The 14752-nt window shown below is 33.7% G+C and overlaps 1 protein-coding gene across 5 annotated transcripts in view; it reads right to left on the bottom strand.

Moving 5' to 3' along the window:
* The window catches only part of PUM2 (pumilio RNA binding family member 2), a 79112-nt gene that overhangs the window by 37420 nt on the left and 26940 nt on the right, over window positions 1-14752 (bottom strand). For all 5 annotated transcript variants that reach the window (XM_080935373.1, XM_080935375.1, XM_080935376.1 and 2 more), the window contains exons 3-7: window positions 12336-12444; window positions 8322-8509; window positions 7514-7680; window positions 4268-4538; window positions 3951-4044 (exon numbers count right to left, since the gene is read on the bottom strand). In XM_080935373.1, the coding sequence (XP_080791499.1) occupies window positions 3951-4044; window positions 4268-4538; window positions 7514-7680; window positions 8322-8509; window positions 12336-12444 (829 nt within the window). The remainder of the gene's footprint in view (window positions 1-3950; window positions 4045-4267; window positions 4539-7513; window positions 7681-8321; window positions 8510-12335; window positions 12445-14752) is intronic.

Below are 14752 nucleotides of genomic sequence, written 5' to 3'. Positions count from 1 at the left end.
CACAAGGCTAAAAGGTACAGCAAAAACAATGTTGACAATGTCTATAGCTTTCTCCCTCCAGATGTTTACAGTTTTAAGACTGCTCCCTAGAGAACATGCTTCTGAAGGGAGTTTAATCTGCCTTCTTCTTCAGCTATATGCAATAATGACGCTTCCCTACTCAATGATATATAAGCATGCTGAACTTCTGGAGTGCTGAGTCTTCTCTCTCTGATAGCCTGATTCACCCAATACCAGTCTTTTCTTTGTGTGTCTGTCTTGTCTTCATTCCCTTACCACCTCTATTCAGGGTTCTGGGACCAAAGCCACGGAAGGACAAAGCAAAACTATTTTAATTAATTAATAAATTTCTAAATGCTATAAAAAAACTTTTAAAATGGTTTGTGAAGCTTTAAGACTCATTTATATTCTAACTTTCCTGTTAAAACTGTTATCTGATCTGAATGTGTACATTCCTGTTAAGACTGTTATCTGATCGATTATTCTTATTTCCACTGACTTTTCAAACATTGCCCTATGTGAGTTTTCTCTCATCTGTTCAAACAATATCATGACCATTTCAACTATATTCTGCAAGTCAAACCTCCTAACCTAATCTACAAGCACCCTATGGAGGAGGGGATCATTCTTCCTTATATGGTTTGCATGGTTCATTCTCAAATATGGTCATTGATCGCCTAGCATTTTGTAAGTTTTAATGCTACAGATATTCAGAATTCTTGTACTACAGAAATTATAATCTATACAATCCCATCTTTTCCTTCTGACTTAAGCATGTATTCTCTGTGCACAACGTCTATTTTTAAAAATATGTTGAATCTAATATTTATTACTAACCTTTACTATTGGCTAAGCCTATACTGCTATCTATTGTTATAAAAACAAAAAAGCAAAAAGCTATTTCATAATTTTTAGATGTCTGAAAAAAAACATGCAATGTAAAATTTAACTTAGATAGGCAGTTGTGGTGGATGGTGAGGCAAAGAAAGGCAGAGTTCCCTGTAAGTTTGGTCTACAGAGCTGGTTCTATAGGACAGCCAAGGATATACAAAGAAATAGCTAAGACTATACAAAGAAACAGTCCTGAACATACACTTACAAACAAACCTAACATTTTTGCCCATTGCTTTTACTGCAAAAAAGTATCCTTATTATGAATCACTTATGACAAAGTTCCTGCTATCAGTGGAGTTACTGGCCAAAATCATATGGACTGAAAAGCTTAAATTATTTGCTGTGTTTACCCTTCTATAAAAAAGATTTGGCCAACCCTCTTTAAAAGGCTTTACACAAATACTGAACAAGATGGTAGTTATTAGCCACATAATTGCAATAAGCATAAAAAATGTAACTAGCGGGGGCTGGAGAGATGGCTCAGTGGTTAAGAGCACTGATTGCTCTTCCAGAGGTTCTGAGTTCAAGTCCCAGGAACCACATGATGGCTCACAACCATCTGTTATGAGATCTGATGCCATCTTCTGGTGTGTCTGAAGACAGCTACAGTGTACTCATATATAATATGTACTCATATATAATAAATAAACCTTAACCTAACTTAAGATCAGATAATGCATATCTCATCTCAGAATTAAAAGAATACAAAATTTCTTATTAGTAAGTTTCTTCCCAATATTCTGAAATGATACAATAGGTTAAGGCAATTAAATAATTTCAATCACTTTTACCCAGTTCATGTTTTGAACATGGTCACTAAATAATTTTAAATTGTTCATAGTATGTACTCTATTTCTAAAGGATCATGCTGTTCTAAGTATGCTGTAAGCTTGCCAAAGGATGACTGCAAAATCTTATTTAAAAAAAACCCACAATGGCCAAAAAATAAATATTTATAACTGTGAAATTAAGATTACAACAGAGTCAATTTGATAATTATATTTTCAATTTATTTAGGTTTCTAAAAATTGTCAAGGCTGTTTAAGATTCTGTAACTTCATATAAGCACCAACTAATAAATGAACTCTACACACACACACACACACACACACACACACACACACTTTGAAACTCATTTCATTAAAGCAAGTATTTGGATAACAAAACTTGATAATTAAAAAAACAAAGGCACTACATCAGGTAGCTCCTAACTGTGCTACACCAACTACAGGGAATCTGATAGTTTCCAAGTACACACACAAGCCCATCCCACACTAACTGAATATATATAAATAAAAGTACATTTTAAAACTGTTTTGAAAAAAAGCAATAGAGGGAACCAAGTCAGGGGTTCTTGTTTGCCATCATATACTTTAACAACTGAGCTACAACCCACCAAAAAATTTTTAAGCACCTATCAACACCAGATTTGAACAAAACTATGCATTCATTAATAAGGGTAATTTATGCCATGTTAAGTTTTCCAAAGTCTATTTTTAAAACCCAAAATCTGATCTTCTGTAAGTAGATGATTCTGAAGTTCATATCCCCCACCGCAAAAGAAAAAAACACCTCCAAAAACTTTCAAAATTGCTAAGACCAAAATCTGTAAAATATTAAAACATACCATTAAAGTTCCAAGTAATAAAACCTGTTGTATTTCATAAGCAGACATAACTAACACATTTCAACAATAAAAAAGGGGTTAAATTAATAAATACATGGATAAAAGAGGCCCAGGAAGAAAGGGGGCCAGGTGGAAGCTGCAATTATGGAGGAAAAGTGCACGCATACATTCATCCTTGTAAAAACCCCAATTAAAATACCTAGTAAGAGTTAAAAGCATTAATACAGAACAATATACATTTGAGGGGAGAGAAACAAATAAGTCCTTAAAGAACACCTGAGAGCTGGGATTAGTTCGGTGAGAGACAGTCAGGAACCCCATGTAAGGCTAAGTTCAATTCCTAGCACGTCCCACCCCACCCCAAACAAGAATAACAAAGAAACCCCACTACAAAACACATGCAACTAGAAAATAAATTAAGTTTATAAAAATCAGGTAGATAAATCTATAGTAATAAATGATGCAAAATTATATGTTCTATATTAATATCATCTTGCTAGTTTTAATATATACCTATATGAGGAGAATTAGAATAGACAGAAGAATGAGGAACTTCCCATTCTTGTTAAGTTTCACAAATCTGTATTACCTTTTTAAAAGCCCCCAAATATACTACATGTAAACTTATTCACTCTGTATCTACTATTAAAAGGGTCAGAATCAGAGGGCTGAGAAGAGAAAAAAACAAAACAGCTCTTAGCATATTAATTATTATCTGTATTATTAGACAGAACAGATATGTAAGTGGTAGGAAAAACCAGGTAGAAATAAAGACACAAGTAACTAAACTTAATATAGACACCAAAACACTCACCAAACTTGAATTTATATATGGTTGAGATAATTCACATTAGTTAGAACCAGATGTCAAAATGTTAATGATTTTAAAGAAAATTTCTTGGGATTCTTGTTTTTGATTAATTCTAAAAATGAACATTCTGACTGGATAATAAGTTATATAAATAAGAACATTTTATTTCTGAATATTTGATTATCAATTACCCACTGAGAAAAATATTAAAAACTAACATTTATCAAGTATAAATTTTCAAATTTAAAAATGTATGTGTGCATGTGTTTCTATGCCACATAACACATGTTGAGGTAATGTGGACCCAATTATCTCCTTCACTATAGATCCTGGATTTTAAGATCAAATGTGAATCATCAGGCTTTGTGACAAACCCACTGAAGCACCTTGCTGGCACAAATTACAGATTTAACTAATGATGCAAATAATCAAAATAATTTCCCCCGTTAACCAATCCTTAGCATGTAATCGATTACTACTAACCTTAGAGGTATTTCAGAAAGTAACAAAATGTAAGCAAGACATTACTTTAACAAATAAAAAGGGAAAAAGAAATAAAAAGGAAACATTTTTAATACAAATTTTTCTAATAATAAAAAGTTATTTCAAAAGACTTACCTATATGCGGCTGCTGAGCTGCTGCTAATGCATATTGCTGCTGTTGAGCTGCAGTTAACTGCTGAACTGTTAGTGCATTAGTCCTCTGAAAGAGCTATCCAAAAAAAAAATTTAATACAAAGATTAATACCAAAACACTGCATTCTCATTAAGAAGCTGTGATTGTAAACATTTATTCGAAAGAACTTTCTTAACTATAAAGACATTTTAATCAATAAAGCATTAAGTGTCAAAACCCCTATCATTTCTAATAATTCTTAACACTTCAGTTACTCTAGTAATATTGTTAAAGAAATTTCTTAAAGAAGTATCTTTACCTGCTGTTGGGAATTGTAGTCAAAAAGGCCTACAGTAGCTCCTGAAGAATCCATGGGTACCTGATTACCAGGATAGTCAAACTGTAAGGAATCCAGACCAACTTGGTCCATTGCATCCAGATTCTGAGTTTCAGGATTTGAAAATTCTTCAACAAGTGGTTTATTCGCTGTCGGATTAGGAAGAGGACCCAATCCTTCTGGGGGATTAGTACTAGGGCCAAGGCGCTCAACTACTTCAGTTGGAGAGGCTTGACGACTTCCCGGAGTACGACTAAATAGAAAAGAAAACAGAAAAGCACTGTGAGTAAAAGTAGCATGTCAAAGAATAAAATAGTGCTTTAAAAAAAAAAAAATTCCCCAAAACATGAAAAATAAAGAATAATCAAGGTTTCCTAAGTCATCAATCATTCTATTGTTCATATTTTTCCCACTTACTTACTACTTAAGATTGCACAGTTTCAGTAATTTTAATTTTATCACTCTCCTCAATTTAAATAGCATAATCGTATACCTCAATCACAGGTAAGACAAATACACAGGTAAGAAAGTTGTTAAAAATTACCTGTTATTTCAGGTACCTTTATTGCCTGAAACTTTTGTGTAAAACCATAGACAAAAGTTAGAAATAAAAAACAACTATTAACTAACAAATGTGGCAAAGCTCAAAATTCTACTCATCAAAAAACTAACCAGACTCGATGGTTACAATTTCTGTGACTGAAAGAAATCTAAACTAACACAAAAGCTGACTCACAACTGTGACTTTAAAAGATTTTTCTGAGCAAATCCTTTTATCTTTTGGACCTGCTTCCTTAATGAGACTAAATGTACAACTGGATAGTTCTAGCTAAAAGAACAAGAGTGAGCAAGAAAGGGAGTAGCAGCCAACCAACTTTATGAAAGCCCTATACAATAAATAGCTACCCAAAGACCAGCTTTACTGTATCAAGTTGTTTCTGTTTAAACGACCAAAAAATGTAAATGTAAAAATTTTTGAAAACTTAAAAAAAGTATAAAGACACACATACACACAAATTTTACATAAAAAATACCAACACTGTTCCACCATACTACCCTAACTTTCCCAAGAAATTCACTAATACTGGATTAAAATTAATGCAGTATTCTGCCTGCAGGCCAGAGGAGAGCTCCAGATCTCATTACAGATGGTTGTGAGCCACCACGTGGTTTCTGGGAATTGAACTCAGAACCCCTGGAAGAGCAGCCAGTGATCTTAACCACTGAGCCATCTTTTCAACCCCCTAACACTCTTTTTACATTGTTTGTAATCCTAACAGCCTATCATCTCTTATACATGTTTTATACAGGAATCTTACTGAAATATAATGCTCTGAGAAACAATGCATTTATAGCATTCAAAATATAAGTACCTATGTTTACTTAGTAATGGGTGTTTTATTTGCCTCAAACACCAAATGTTCAAACTTAACAGCCTCTAATTTAAGATGTTCTACACTGGCGTTTGCTATCATATACACAGCAGTTTAGAGAGTAATTCTTAATTACAAGTACAGACTACTAATACTAAGTACTTAAAACATTCATGCTACTTTCAAGCCAATCACTGTCTTTGCAATATTAGATTTCAAATGTGTTTTGCCTTTAGCCATATCTGCCTTTTGTGAGTTTTTTTCACTTGAAACATTTAAGAAAAAACAACCAAACAAACAAAACAAACAAACAAAAAAAAAAACAAAAAACAAAAAACCCAAACCAAACAGGGCTTCTTACTAATTAGCCATTTTTAAATTTTTTATTTATTTACTTTATGTAAGTACATTGTTGCTGTCTTCAAACACATAAGAGGGCATCGGATCTTGTTACAGATGGTTGTGAGCCACCACGTATGTGGTTGCTGGAATTTGAACTCAGGACCTCTGGAAGAGCAGTCAAGTGCTCTTAACCACTGAGCCATCTCTCCAGCCCGCTAATTAGTCAATTTTATAAGGTGGAATGGTCTTAAACTTCATTCCAGTAACATATATATATATTCATGACATATGTTACTACAAACTTTAATGATAAACTTGAAAGAGACCATATAGCCAAAGCTATTTTTCTGAAGCATTTTTACATGTCAAGTACTGATACTTTATTTACCTCGTAATTTCAAACACATATTTAAAAATCTAATGAAACAAAACTCACAAATATAGTTCATATTAATGAAAGGGAGCAATAGCCTTTCACACAAAACAACTCAATATAGCAAAAGCAAAGAATAAAAGAAAATATTGTGTTATCAGTGGTGCTATTTTCTTGCTATAGTTAATGGTGTTTTAACACTTCAATTATAAATATGTAAATCAACCAAGTTTTAACTAAAACTTAGCAGAAAAGAAAAATCAAGGAAAGATTCTAAATAAAAACCATTAATTTTTCTTGTCAAAAGAGGTTTACTGGTTTTGGATGCTTTTTTGCACTACGAACAGATGAAAATGGCTCTTTAACAGACTATTATTTCTTTGTTAGGTGAAGGCAGTAAATGCAGGAACATAAAATGCACCAAGTAACTGTCCCTCTATTTAAAGTTCCATGGTTAATAATGTGAAGCTTGACAACTAACTAGAAACTTCAGGGGTCAGCCTAAACCATCAACTTTCTAGCATATAGTGTTTAATCTAAAGCCAATGACTGAAAAAACCAAACCAACAACAAAAAAACAAAACAGAATGAAAAGCCAAGAACACACTTAATTGCTAGAAACAACTAAAAATAAGTATCCAAGAATTCTAAGCTTAAAAAGCTATTTCCTATTTGAAGAAGTAATTATGTATTAGCACAATTCATATAGTATTAGAAAACCACTGATTTCTAAACTAATTTTGCCTCATATATCTAAGATTTTAAAAAATGGCAGGGGATGAAAAAGTTATATAGCAACACAAGAGAAAAATTCCAATGCAAGGTACTCAAGTACAACTCAAGGTGAGGGGAAAAAATCTTATTAAACCTGTCAACAATTAGAATTTAGTTCATAAGACAAAAGTACCAGCTTCTAACATTAATCTTCCAACATAACACCCTGTTTTAAATATGTTCTTTAAGATTTTTAATGACTCATGATCATTAATTTTATTTTTTAAAAATTCATCCAAATAAACACAAGGCACAAAAGAAATAAAAGTAACCTTAATTGGAAAACCATCTAAATCAATCATATCAACTGACTGTAATAACTCCTAAAAGAAATGTTTTTCTTCTTGAAAAAGTTAAAAATCTTACTTAAAATCTTTGCAATCGGCATCCATTCCATTTGGCAAACCTCTGCCATTTATTTTAGAGTCCTCATCATCTTGTTTAAGATCTCTGTTTTGGTCCTCCTCAAATGGAGAAGCCTTGCCTTTTTGATCTCCTTTCTCAGGTCCATCTGTTTCAGCATCTCTAGTACCCTGAGGAAAAAGAATCTGTTTGATTCTCAATACTTAATAGAACAGAAAAAAAGGCACCAAAAGGTAGTCTAAAACTACCCTGTAGTGCATGTAATGATAAAACAACAATTTAATTTGTTAGGTGAACTAATTTAGCAAAGGCCAAAGAGAGAGAGGAATTTATAACAGAAGGGCTAAGTCAACCTTAACTATAGCGGTACAGGAAAAGCAGTAACACCACAAATTAAAGTACTTGTTACATAATTAAGTACTATCAGGAGTAAGCAATATTAATTACCTTTAAGTTTTAAAATATGATTTGGTTTTTGTTAACAGTTCTAAAAACATAGGTACTTGTGATTATTCTACAATTTCATGAGCTAAGTAAAGAACAGACATTGTAAATAGTTTTAAATTTTCTTTCAGTTCTATGGACAGAAAAATAAGCTGGCTAAACTGGAAACAATGGTCCATACTGGTATGCCAGGACAGGAAACTAAGGCATGACTCAGCTAGCATGATTTACACAGCAACTTCCAGGCTAGCCAAGGCAATATATATAGTAAATCCTATGTCAAAAGAAAAAAATGAAAGGGCAAAATACCATAAAACAAACAGAAAAAAAAAAAAATCAATGAAAAATTTGTATTTAAGATACTTACAAAAGTTCCCTTCCTAAATCGAGAATCCAATTTATCAGCAGGAGAGGAACTTAATACATATTCTACCATGCTCACACCAAGGCCTCCACTTTCTGAGCGCGGAGAAAGAATTGCATTTACTTCACTGTTTCCATGAAAACTCTGTCCAGATCTTCTCTGTACCATAATAGGCTGGGACATTGAATGATCTGTTTGGAAGGAAAACATAGTACAGTTTTACTTTTAAGCCAAGTAAAATATAGTTTACAAATTAACATACCAATTTCAGGAAAACCAGTACTTCCTTTTATTACAATATTTTTGTTAATAATAAACAACTTTTTATTCTGAACAGATAAGACATCTTTTTTCTTTTTTTTTAATTGAATATATTTTATTTACATTTCAAATGTTATCCCCTTTCCCAGTTTCCCCTCCATAACTTTCCTATCCCTCCCCCTGCTTCTATGAGGGTGCCCCCCCACATTCTCCCACCTCCTTGCCCTGACATTCCCCTGTACTGGGGCATTCATTGACCTTTGCAGGACCAAGGACTTCTATTCCCACTGATGGCCAGTCAGGCCATCCTCTGCTACATATGCAGCTAGAGCCATGGGTCCATCCATGTTTACTCTTTAGATAGTGGTTTAGTTTCTGGGAACTCTGGTTGGTTGGTATGGTTCTTATGGGATTGCAAACCCCTTCAGCTCTTTCAATCCTTTCTCTAACTCCTCCATTGGAGGCCCCATTCTCAATTCAATGGTTTGCTGTGAGCATCCGCCTTGTCATGATCTGACAGAGCCTCTCAGGGGAGAGCTATATCAGGCTACTGTCAGCTTGTATTTCTTGGCATCAGCAATAATGTCTAGGTTTGGTGGATGTATATGAGCTAGATCTCCACAGTGGAGTACTTACTACTCAGCTGACTTCATGAAATTCTTAGGCAAATAAATGGATGGAACTAGAAAATATCATCCTGAATGAGGTAACCCAATCACAAAAAGACACATGGTATGCACTCACTGATAAATGGATATTAGTGCAAAAGCTCAGTATACCCAAGATACAATTCACAGACCACATAAAGCTCAAGAAGGAAGACCAAAGTGCAGATGCTTCAGTCCTCCTTAGAAATGGGAACAAAAATATTCACAGGAAGAAATACAAAGTTTGAAGCAAAGACTGAAGCAAAGGCCATCCAGAGACTGTCCCACCTGGGACAGACATCTTTTTTCAAATGATATATTTTATTATTTAAGTCAGAGAACAGTTACGTGTGAACAGTTCCCCCCTTCCATATTGATATGTGTACCAAGGATCAAACTCAGGTTGTCAAGCTTTGTGGCAAGTATTTTTTACCACCTGAATCACATCTCTAACCTAAGAACATGTTTCTTGAAAATACAGGTGTAAAATCAGAAGGCAACTTTGTAGAGTTGCTTCTCCTGCCTTCACATGAGTTTAATTTAGCTTACAAAAGAGCCAAGACAAAATGTATCAATAAGGTAAAAAAATTACTCTGAAGGCTTAATTGTTTCTAAGTATTAAACCCTTAGGAATAAAACCTAGGGCTGGAGAGATGGCTTAGTGGTTAAGAGTACTAACTACTCTTCCAGAAGTTCTGAGTTCAATTCCCACATGGTGGCTCACAACCATTTGTAATGAGATTCGATGCCCTCTTCTGGTGGGTCTGAAGAAAACAACAGTGCACTTACGTATAATAAATAAATCTTAAAAAAAAAAAAAAAAAAAGGAATAAAACCTATAAAAACAAAAACAAGAGGCAGCATTTCCTAAGCTCAGTTATACATCACACAAACCAAGAACACACTGTTATTAACAAAATAAATACCAATCAATTTAGAGAAAATAAAATCAATTAAATCTCAAAATTTTATGTGCATGGGTTTGAAAAACCCAAACAAATATCAGATAAAGCCTTTGAAAATAGTTTCTAGTTTCTTTTATTTTAGGACAAAATTATGCACCCAACATAAATGCCTTTGTTGAAAACAAAAGGCATTTTCCAAACATCTGATAATTAGCATAATTTAAATACAATCCACAAACTAGAGGCGGTATTCCAAGTTTTTATAGCTGAAAACTGTTTTTAAAGAAACTCTGACTTATCACTTGTGAACAGAAACAATACTCAAGTAGATTTAGTCCTTAATACCATGGGTATAATCACTTATTTCATTACTATGATAATTTTGAAGTAAATGGTAGTGTCATTAGTTCTTATTAAGACCCTTCTGTTTCCCACTTGTACCTCTAAGTGATTTGACATTATACCCTTTCCTTTAGTCATTCACCCTCACAGTTTAAATACTAGTATATACTGTGACTCATGATAGATATTATGATTCAGTGGGGAACAAGAACAAGGCAACCTATCTTACTTAGGGTTACTATTGCTGAGATGAAATAACATGACCAAAAGCAACTTGAGTTTATTTCACTCACTGTTCTATGTAATAAGTCATCATCAAAAGTAGAGGGCAGGAACTCAAGCAGATCAGGGACCTGGGGGTGGAAGCTAATGTAGAAGCCATGGAACAATACAGCTTACTGTCTTGCTTATCATGGTGTGCTCAGCCTGCTTTCTTATAGAACTGCAAAACCAGTACATGGATCACATTATCCACTTTAGGCTGGGCCCTCCCCAATCAATCACTAATTAGGAAAATTCCCTACAGCTGGGTCTTACGAAAGCATTTCTACTAAAGTTCCCTCCTTTCAGATACTTGTGTCAAGTCAACATAAAGCAAGTAAACATACAGAAATAATTGAGTATGGAGACTGAGGGTGTAGCTCAACTGGTAGTGATTGTCAAGCATGTATGAGACTAGATTTGGTTCCTAACATTCTATAAAACAGGATCTCAGCACTTGAGAGGTGGAGCAGGATTATCAATAATTCAATGTCAGTCTCTACTACACTGTGATCCAGGCCAACCCAGGGTTACATTTAGTAAGGGTTACATATCAAAAATGGGATAGAAAATAATCCATAATTTTGCAGAAATATAAAGCATTAGGAATTGATTCTTCCTAATCTTAAAGTGAATTTCTTCCAAAAGAAGAAATGATATTTAAGTAGCATAGGAAGGGTTACAAAGTGAGACAATGGAGGAGAGTATTTTAGTTATAGAAACTACCATGTTCTTCCAAAGTCCCATGGTTTGAAACACGTTAAAAAAAAAAAACTAAAATAACACTTTAGCTGCAAGGAAGTATATTAGACCTCTCATAGTAGCAGAGATATAAACATTCAACAATAAAAAGAGAAAAATATCTATAAAATACATTTACTTATATAACCCCTCAAATATGATTCATCACAAACACTTTAATAAAATGTCAAAATGTTTTAAAATTTACAAATAAATACTGTGATTTCTACAGGTTATAATTCATTATGTTCCTTTTCCCTAACAGTTTCTTAGTTCTAACTTTCTCCTTGCAACTTAATAGGAATCAAAAATATTTTACCTGCTCTGTTTCTAGAAGGTCTGTATCACCAATTTATATCAATTCTAGATGTGGCTAATGTTTTATAATGCTAGACTAAAATACAGTTAGATTAATCAGTCACTGCCATTCAACAGAATAAGACAAAAAATTCTGGTTAAGTTAATAAATCCTCCAATAATTTTCAAACTTTTGTCATCAGAGTTAATTTAAAAACTATTAAAATCCTGTACTAAATCTATCTAATGAATAAAGTGTATTGTCATGTAAGACTTAACTATTGTTACAAAAATCTAAAGTTGGGCAGTGGTGGCCCTTAAAACCAGCACTACAGAGGCAGAAGTAGTTCTCTGAGTTGAAGGCCAGCCCAGTATATAGGACCAGCCCTAGGGACAGTCATGGCTATACAGAGAAATCCTGTCTCGCAAAAAAGAAAAACAGAAATATAAACTATAATCAACAAAGGTATAACAAATTTTTCCCCTAAATTACTTAAAGATAGGCAGAGTTTCAAAAAAAATTGAATTTATTCATAATTCTCACCCAAACACCAATAACTTACGAGAAGTTCCCCATGCAGTCTCTCTCCATTCATCATCCCCAAGAAATATGCCTTTTTGTCCATCTTTTGTTGAATCATCAGGTTCCCAAAACTTTTTGGTAGGCAAAAGCTATTTGAAAGGGGAAAAAAAAATTTATAATGTTATACAATTTATAAAAAATAAGTATACAAGGAAATGAAAACATATCACTCATCTGTTCATGTTAGCTTTTGCATTATCTTTAAGTAATCTATTTTCCAAGCCATCTCAAAAAACAGCAGAGTAACTCTTAATTTATGTACTGGCTCAAAAAATTCTAGGCCTCTAATATTATTTTCAAACATTTTTGTTATATCCCAGTTTTCTTTTTCAATTTTTATTTATTCACTTTGTATGAGAATTTTGCCTGCATGTATGTATACATACAACATCCAGGCTTAGTGCCCAAGGAAGTCAGAAGAGGGTATCGGATCCCCTTAGGCTGGAGTTATGGATGGTTATGAGCCATCATGCAGATGCTGGGAACCATCTGAAAGAACAAGTGCTCTAAACCAATAAGTCATCTCTTCATCCCCCTATGATTTTCTTTATAATTCTCAAAAGACTTAACAAATTTCTTGCTCAAGATAATAAAAATGCCCAAAGAAATTATTAAAAGTTATTTCACTTCTAAATGCTGCCTTTGAACAATCTCTTATCAAAGTTCCAGAACTTTTTTCACAACTCTAACTAGCTTTTGAATAGCACCAACCTGTAAATTCCAAATCAGAAAGCTATGAATAACAGAAGACACACAAAGAAAAACCCTTATGCTCTATTCTACAGGGTAATACATAAAAACTGCATCGAGTCAATAGGACTACTCACTCATTACTCTCCCTGACACTCAGAAACAGAACTAAGATTTGTTTGAACAGATTCATTTTCAAGACATACATGTGTATTTTAAGTGGACATTCATAAAACGACATTTGCATCCTATTAATAAAATGCCAAGTCATTCAGCACTCATAATCAGACCCATATATACTTCTACTACTATATTGACCACACTAGTTACCTGTGTTTGCCCTTTTAAAGGCATGGTGATCTCATCTTCAGAGAATTTAAACAGAATGGAATAAAATATAACTCAGTAATACCTGATCTACAGTCTGAGATAATTTAAGTGTGTATCTGCAGTGGGCAGGGCGAGTTGCATGGAAGGTGAGGAATACAATAAGCATAAAAGAAACAGAAAAACATGAACAAAGCTAAACTTAAGAAAATGCAGTGGTGTATACAGAGAAGATGCAAGACAACCTATTTAATACTGATAAAGCTAACCATGAGGTTATGAAGATCCTTTACAGTTAAGGAAACTGAAGTTTTTGCTAAAGCAACAGGAACTCAAGACACGTTAGTGATTTGCTTTGGAAAACAAGTCATGTTGTAATACCAACTGGTAAAATGGGGAAAACTAAAAGGCAAGAAAACCATCAGTTAAGAAAATCACAACAAAGCCAAGACAGTAAGAACGAAGAGGGTACTAGCAGAAAAGAGCTGGGGGGTGGGGTGGGGGGGGTGGGGACACATTGGAAGATAAAATGACAAAATGTTGGAAATGTAAATAAAATGCATAAAAACTAAATGATACTGTCATTACCAAACCAAGAAGCAGTATTGAATATAAAACATCATTTATATATATAATATATATTATATATATATAATAATTAGTGTAAGATAAAGTTTTAACTAATCACAGGCACAGAAGTGGCTAGGTGAATCATTCATCTTCTGGGAGAGTAGAAATAACAGTATTCCACTAAGGAGACTATTCTGTTCTAAGATAATAGTCTACATGAGTGCCTTCATAGACCACTGCTTTAAACTACAAAGCACAGAACTGGGAACTGGCATAATGTGGTAAAACACCCATCTAGCACTGAGTTCCATCCTCACCACAAATAGGATAAAATAAAACAAAATGTATACTGCTTAAGTAGGGAAAAAAACCTCTTGTCAAATATTCACTATGCCAATTTTGCCAAGTACTTCTATAAGGAAAATTATATTTTGCAAACATGTATAAATTATTAGATATATAGAAAACAATTTAACTAACGTTAACACTTTTACTTAAAGGCCTTCCATCTCTAGAAATGTTTTTTAATTTTAAAGTGTTTTCAATGTGTGTATGTATACTATAATGTATTACATGTACATTAGTGTTTGGAGGCAAGAACAAAACTTTATGACTCTACCTTTTTAAAAACCTTTGAGACAGGATAGGGCAGGCTGGCTGCCCAGTGAGCTTTTGGGATCTGCCCAAGGCTGGGATTATAGGTACTGGCATCCATGGCTTTTTACAAAGGTGATGGGAACCTGAACTCAGACCCTCAGGCTTGCAAAGTAAGCACTGTCACCCACTCAGCCATCTCCATAGAAAAATACC

This window comes from Micromys minutus, assembly GCF_963924665.1.
Source record: "Micromys minutus genome assembly, chromosome: 1".
NCBI classification, from domain to species: Eukaryota; Metazoa; Chordata; class Mammalia; order Rodentia; family Muridae; genus Micromys; species Micromys minutus.
This window is presented reverse-complemented; position numbering and strand designations above follow the sequence as displayed.